The sequence below is a fragment of the Podarcis muralis genome, chromosome 2 (genome assembly GCF_964188315.1).
Source record: "Podarcis muralis chromosome 2, rPodMur119.hap1.1, whole genome shotgun sequence".
Classification (NCBI taxonomy): domain Eukaryota; kingdom Metazoa; phylum Chordata; class Lepidosauria; order Squamata; family Lacertidae; genus Podarcis; species Podarcis muralis.
Genome location: NC_135656.1, coordinates 114427195 through 114433956, shown reverse-complemented (window position 1 = coordinate 114433956; position 6762 = coordinate 114427195). Strand labels below are relative to the sequence as shown.

The following is a 6762-nucleotide window of genomic DNA, read 5'->3' as shown; positions in this document are numbered from 1 at the left end:
GACTCTGGGTGAATGTGGGCTGAGGATCATAGTCAAAAAAGAAATTATTTTAATATATTCAAAGCTGGCACCCATCTGTCTAGGGAGACAATGGATGAGTGAGCCTTTGGGGCTTAAGTCAAACTCAGAAGGTTACAGCGCCTGCTGTGGCTGTAGAGACCAATACAGGAAAGGAGAAGGGAGGAATCGCAACGGGAGAATCCCTCTTGCGCTCCCCGCTCTCCCTTTGCGCCTGCAGCCTCTCCGGAGCGTGCTCCTCCTGGGGACTCGGCTGGCGTCCATCCAGGGGTTAATGTTGCCAGCCTTCATCTCATTTTTGCAGATACAGTGGTACCTCGGGTTACATACGCTTCAAGTTACAGACTCCGCTAACCCACAAATAGTACCTCGGGTTGAGAACTTTGCTTCAGGATGAGAACAGAAATTGTGCTCCAGCAGCACGGCAGCAGTGGTGCTTCAGGTTAAGAACAGTTTAAGGTTAAGAACAGACCTTCAGAATGAATTAAGTACTTAACCCGAGGTACCACTGTATCTTTGTAACACAGAGGAAATCTGCCAGTGGGCCTGGTGTCTGAAGCCAGCTTCCAGCCAGTTCAGATCCCAGAGCAGAGCAGGGGACATAAGATGTCTATGCCAGGAGAAGAAGGCAGTCACCGCTAAGCACTTCTTTCTTGAAGCAGAGGCTCCTCCCCTACAATGTCAATGATTTCTGTTCTCATATTCATTCATAAAATGATTTACACATCACCCCCTCAAGGCAGCACACTGAAAGTGTACACAGGCATTAAAAGCAATGCAAAACAATCAATGCTGCTTGAGACAATGCTAAGCAGCTGCACAGGCCTGCCAGGATATAAACAGCAACAGCCAATCGGGTCAGTTCTGAGATGCTGAGTCATTTGCAGGCAGGGAAACTCGCTGAAGCTGAAAACTGATAAGGTGAAAGTCAGCTGTGCCTTCACTGTGAGGCAGCAGCCATGGCTGGTTCTGGGGGTCCCGTCCAGGATCTCTGTGCTGAAGCCACCTGTCCCATCTGCCTGGATTTCTTCAAGGATCCAGTGACCACTATGTGTGGGCACGATTTCTGCCGAGGCTGCTTGAGCCGGTACTCTGGGGTCGTGGGCTCACAGCCTTCCTGCCCTCAGTGCAGAAATGCAGTTCAGCCAAGGAGTCTCGCCCCCAATCGGAAACTGGCTAACTTTGTAGAAATAACCAAGAAGCTCAGCCTTCAAGAGGGTAAGTGGGGAGTGTGTGAGAAGCACCAGGAGCCCCTGAAGCTCTTCTGCAAGGAGGACCAAACCCCCATCTGTGTGGTGTGCGACAGGTCCAGGGAGCATGAAAACCACAAGGTGATCCCTCTGGAGGAGGCCTCCAGGGAGTTTAAGGTAGGATATCACTCCGGATCTTAACAGGGGAATGAATCGCTGTGGATTTTTCTTGGGACGTTTTCTGCAGATTCACCGAGCCAAGTCATTATCCGGTACAAATTTGGCTAATTGTATGGGTACCGCTTACAAGTTGTTCAATTAAGCAATTAGCAGCTGAGGAGAAGCCTGGGGGCTGTTGGGTGGCAGGGGGGTGAGTTTAATTCTTTCTATTCCACGGTGCCATAGCAAACTTCCTCTGAAATGTTAAGGGGTAACAGACTGAAATTTGGGGGTGGTGTATGGGTGGCTATTTGGGACGGTAACCTAGAAGAACTAACCTGCAGGTCTACTTACCGTATTTGTGAACTGCACAATGAAAAGTGTGCTGAAGTTAAGTTTTTTGCACACAGAATTGGATGTGAATGTTATGCAGATTTGCATACAAACATGTATGAGAAATTCATGTAATAATGCTAATTAATTCCCCCCCCTATACTTTTTATTAAATTTTCTGTTTTACATTTTTGAGTATTTATTTAAACAACCTTAAAATATTATTATTTATTTTTATTTTATTTATACCCCACCCATCTGGCTGGGTTTCCCCAGCCACTCTGGGTGGCTTCCAACAGGATATTAAAAACACAATAAAAGGTCAAACATTAAAATCTTCCCTAAACAGGGCTGACTTCCCTTCTCTTTCCATGGTACATTTTTTATAATGTAAATCCCTGCATATTTTTTAAAGTCTCTGTTAAAATTAAACTGATATGGAAATGTGGGGAACTGAAGGAAACTGACATAAATTAAAACTGACTAGTTCACCCATCCCTATCCCGAACCCTCGTGTGGGCTAGGGTGACTAAGTGTCAACAGTGCATCCATTCCAGGGTCTCAGCGGTCTTCATACTGGAGCCTGTGGTATGCAGTGAATTCCCTTCTTTCTCTCTCTCCCTCCTCTAGGATGTGAGAGGCATCTTGCAGAGGTAAGTGGATCCTGTTCATTTGTATTAGCATCGCTCCACAAGGCCAGGAAGGGTCCATGTAACCTGGCCCTCCAGGGGCTCCTGGGGGAGAGACAGGCACCCAAACCCAACAGCATTTCACAGGTAAACATAGGGCCCCCTCTTTTCATCTTGCAGCACCCTATGCAAAGACCGGGGCCAGAGCACTCCCTACGCCCACCTCCCATTCGTATGGCTAGACGATCTTCTCTGTCTTTTGTACATCGGATTCATTTAATCTGGGATAGTTCCAAACATCTATACAAATACAAATATATATACCTATATCTATACAAATAGGTATAATCAAGGCAAAGATGGATTTTGGCATCCAAGTGGCAGGGACAGCCAGGGCAGGAAGCACTGGTTCCCATCTTCCTGAAGGCTGACTTGTAGTTAGCTGGGCCTGTCAGTCTCTCCAGGTCACCTTCTCCTAACCTGCCATGTGTCACAGGCGTATTGGGAAAGGCCCCTGACTGAAGAGCAGGCAGAGAAGTAGCCACCCCACTTCCTCTGCTCTCAGGACACACCTTGCTGCCTCTGTCCCTGCACTGAGAACCTGCTGTACCTCTTTCACTAAAGGCTATTGTGCGGGAGAGAGAACAGGACTCCTGTTTGGGGGACATGCCAGAGTCTCTGTGGGTGGGGGGTCCTGGGGGATGCCCATCAGTTTCTTCTGCATTGCTCCCTGCATGGGGTTGGGACAGAGGAACTCTTGGCATGATTGATTCTATTTCTACATTTGAGGAGATGTAAGTGAAGAGGCTTGGAGACCTGGGGTTGCTGTTTTGCCCTTCAGTTGTCTGGTTTTGGAGTCCATCGTAAGGAGGAATCTCCTCCCCTCTGTGCCTCCATCCCTCTGTGCTTGCCTCCCCCTCCCTCTCGGCTTTCTAAAGTTTCCTTCCTCCTATCAATTCCTTTATTTTGTTGTACTTTGGATTTGAGTGGGTTACCCTTGGTTTTTCCAAACAGCGGTGAGAAAATGGAGACATCTGAGAATCCACTGGCTCTCCCACCAGAGCCAAGGAGCAGGGCCTTGGAATACTGTGTTGTAGATCCCGTTCTAGATGTTAACATGGATCAATTCAAAGGTAATGAAGTATGGCTGCAAGGGTTTTATGATGGACATTGTATAAGTCGAAACCATGAAGTCTTATTGACTTTAATTGGTTCTTGCCACAGACTGTGGTAGCACCAGCAGAATTATCTTTGAAATGTGGATGGAATCATAGAATTGTAGAGTTGGAAGGGACCCCGAAAGTCATCTAGTTCAAGCCCCTGCAATGTAGGAATCTCAACTAAAACATGCATGGCAGATGGCCACCCAACCTCTGCTTATAAACCTCCAAGGAAGGAGAGTCTACCACCTCCCACGGGAGGCCTTTCCACTGTCAAACAGCTCTTACCCTCAGAAAGTTCTTCCTGATGTTTAGTCAGAATCTCCTTGCTTTGAAAGAAAGGTGGACAAAGCTGTTGCACCTTCTCCTCCAGCCAGGCAGCCATGCTCTCCCCAGAGAGGCTTGCTTGGCACCTTCCATACATATCTTTAAAGGGATCCCTAACCATTAGGTCCTGTCATGGCCGCTCATCTCGCTTTATTGGCCAAGGGAGCCAGCATACAGCTTCTGGGTCATGTGGCCAGCATGACAAAGCCGCGCAGTGCACGGAAATGCTGTTTACCTTCCCGCCTGAGCGGTACCTATTTATCTACTTGCACTTTGACATGCTTTTGATCTGCTAGGTTGGCAGGAGCAGGGACCGAGCAACGGGAGCTCACCCCGTCGCGGGGATTCGAACCGCCGACCTTCTGATCAGCAAGCCCTAGGCTCTGTGGTTTAACCCACAGCACCACCCACATCCCTACATATCTTTAGGCATCAGTTAAAAACATTCCTCTCCTCCCAGGCCTTTGACGGTCTCTTGAACTATGAGTTGGTGGGCAGGCTATTGCTTTTGTTTGTTACCTTGTTTTGTGTGGACGCTGCGGGTTGTGAACGTGATCCGTGCGGGAGGCACGTTCGCAACCCACAGTGTCCGCAACCTGCAGCGCCGTGTCTGCGCATGCACAAGTTGCGATTTGGTGTGTCTGCGCATGCACAAGTTGCAATTTGGCGTGTCTGCGCATGCATGAGTGCTTAAACCCAGAAGTAACCCGTTCCAGTACTTCTAGGTTTTGGCGCGTCCGTAACCTAAAAACGCACAACCTGAAGCGTCTGTAACCCGAGGTATGACTGTATTGTAAACCACCCTGAGGTCCTCAGATGAAGGGCAATATAGAAATTTTAATCATCATCATCAACAACTTCCCCTTGCTGCAGGTGTAGCTTCCTACATCCTCAGGCAGGAAAACAAAAATGGCTCAGGTTTTGCAGTAGCAGCTCCCTCACCATTCGTGTCTTTTGCTTCTACATACATTGTGAAACAACCCTCTGAGCCTCCCCCTCCAAGTCCCTCGCAAATGCCCTTGTTTGCTAGCCCTGTTCACAAGCTCCTGGTTGCGAGGTCCCAGAGACTGAGGGCAGCTATGCAGACCTGAGGCCTGTTAATTCCACTCCCAACAGTCAGTTGCTTGCTTCCTCCTCCAGCCTCTCTTCTTTTCAGCAGCAGCCCGTCCACCTGAGACCATGCTGAAATATACTCAGTCGAGTGTGGATTTCATGCTCTTTATTCAGCTCAGAGTAGTGAGGAATGGAAGTTTCCCCAAAATGTCTGCTTTATATACATTATTTACACAATGGGCCCCACGTGATTGACTAATTCTGGAATTCTCCTGTAGGCCAATCAGGTTGTGCATTCACTTCCACCTGCGGACCAGGATTGACAGGGGGGCATAAAAAATAAACCTGGTTCAAAACACTGAACAAAGAAGATATTATGTCTTGAGAAGGAGGGGAGTGTCCCACTCCTGACATCAATGCATGAATGGGCTCATCCAGACCTCCTTTTGTGCTATGTTTATAGGCATAGGTCTGAGCATTTTCTTTTTTTCTTTTTGCCCAGGCGCTTTCCCTGCAAAAACTCACTTTTCACCGCTGAATTGGAGCAAATGGCAATCTTCCCAAATTGCCATTTGTTCTGACTCATCCTTAAACAGCATGTTTTCCTGGGGAAAGTGGTGGTGGATGAGTGTTTAGATCCACAGCTTTAAAGTGCAGGATTGTGCCTAGAAAGTGTGGGGCCAAAGACAAGTGTGGATGAGCCCAAAGACCCTGAGGTGTTTCCTTGGATCAAGACCTCGGTCTCTGACTCTCGGCTGATTCTGACTCTCTTCTCATTTCCTCATCTTCTCCCCAACAGCAAACGTCACTCTGGATCCAGACACAGCCCATCCCATTCTCATCTTGTCTGAGGACCTTCAAAGTGTGAGATATGGAGCCAAACTGCAAGACTTGCCCAGCAATCCTGAGAGATTCAGCCAACGTCCTTCTGTGATGGGATGTGAGGGATTCACAGCAGGCAGACATTTCTGGGAAGTTGTTGGGGCAAGTGAGGAAGGATGGGCTGTGGGGGTTGCTAGGAAGTCTGTGAGGAGGAAGAACTACTTTCCCTTAAGTCCTGAGGGAGGGATCTGGGCTGTGGGGAGATGGGAAGGAGAGTACAGGGCCTGCGACCCCCCTGACTACTCTCTTCTGCCCCTGAGTGGGGAGCCCAGGAAGATCCGAGTGGCTCTGAACTATGAAGGGAGGGAGGTATCTTTTTTCGAGGCTGACACAGGAGCCCATCTCTACACGTTCTCAGGAGCCTCCTTCTCTGGACAGACACTCTTCCCTTTCTTTTTTCTTCAGAGAAATGAAACCCACCTCAGGATCTCCTGAGGAAAACAAATCTGCCTCACGGGCCTGGTTGGGAGTTGGAGCCAAGAAATATCAGTATATAACCAACATATTTATTCATCACCAGCCACCAAGAATCATAAAATACAAAAAAAAGTAAATAAAAAGGGGACTACTGTTGTGTTGTGGAATAATCTTATGAAACATAGAGGTTCCTTGTTGAAAAGGGAGGTGCCCTCTGTACATGCTCAGGCCTTTTATTTCTGAGGCTCAAAGTTCCTAAGTAAAATTTTCCTCGTCACATTCTTTCCCACCCCTCAGCCTTTTTCAACCCACTTTTAACACCTAGGTCTTTATTTATTCCCTGCACAGTCCTGCCAACCTGGACGGGGTGGGGTTGTAAATATCGACCGCTTTGGGAGCTCCCATAAAAACATGTTTACAAAGAGCCGAAGCAGTTTTTTAAATAACCCCCCCCCCAAAAGCTTTTCTCTTGGGAATTATAGGGACAGAACTACCTAAAACTTGTCATGTATGTGACTACAGTGGCAAAAATGTTACTTGTCCAAAAACTAAAAGAAGAAGTTCCAGCAAAGGAAGAATGGATACAAAAACTTA

At 47.8% G+C, this 6762-nt stretch overlaps 1 protein-coding gene across 2 annotated transcripts; it reads left to right on the top strand.

Moving 5' to 3' along the window:
• Positions 1-831: 831 nt before the first annotated feature.
• LOC144326191 (zinc finger protein RFP-like) lies at positions 832-6324 on the top strand. Of its 2 annotated transcripts, XM_077922591.1 has the most exons (5): positions 832-1385; positions 2331-2353; positions 3344-3462; positions 5669-5809; positions 6157-6324. In XM_077922591.1, coding segments are annotated over exons 1-5 (693 nt in total). In that variant the 5' UTR covers positions 832-977; the 3' UTR covers positions 6159-6324. The 2 variants fall into 2 exon arrangements, with proteins under 2 accessions (XP_077778717.1, XP_077778712.1); XM_077922586.1 differs by having other exon boundaries at positions 833-1385; positions 5669-6324.
• The last annotated feature ends 438 nt before the right edge of the window (positions 6325-6762 follow it).

Coding starts and splice junctions, on each gene's coding strand:
- LOC144326191 (XM_077922586.1), top strand. CDS start 978: ATGGCTGGTTCTGGGGGTCCCGTCCAGGATCTCTGTGCTGAAGCCACC. Junction 1,386..2,330: donor AGGCCTCCAGGGAGTTTAAG/GTAGGATATCAC, acceptor TCCCTCCTCTAG/GATGTGAGAGGCATCTTGCA. Junction 3,463..5,668: donor TAACATGGATCAATTCAAAG/GTAATGAAGTAT, acceptor TCTCCCCAACAG/CAAACGTCACTCTGGATCCA.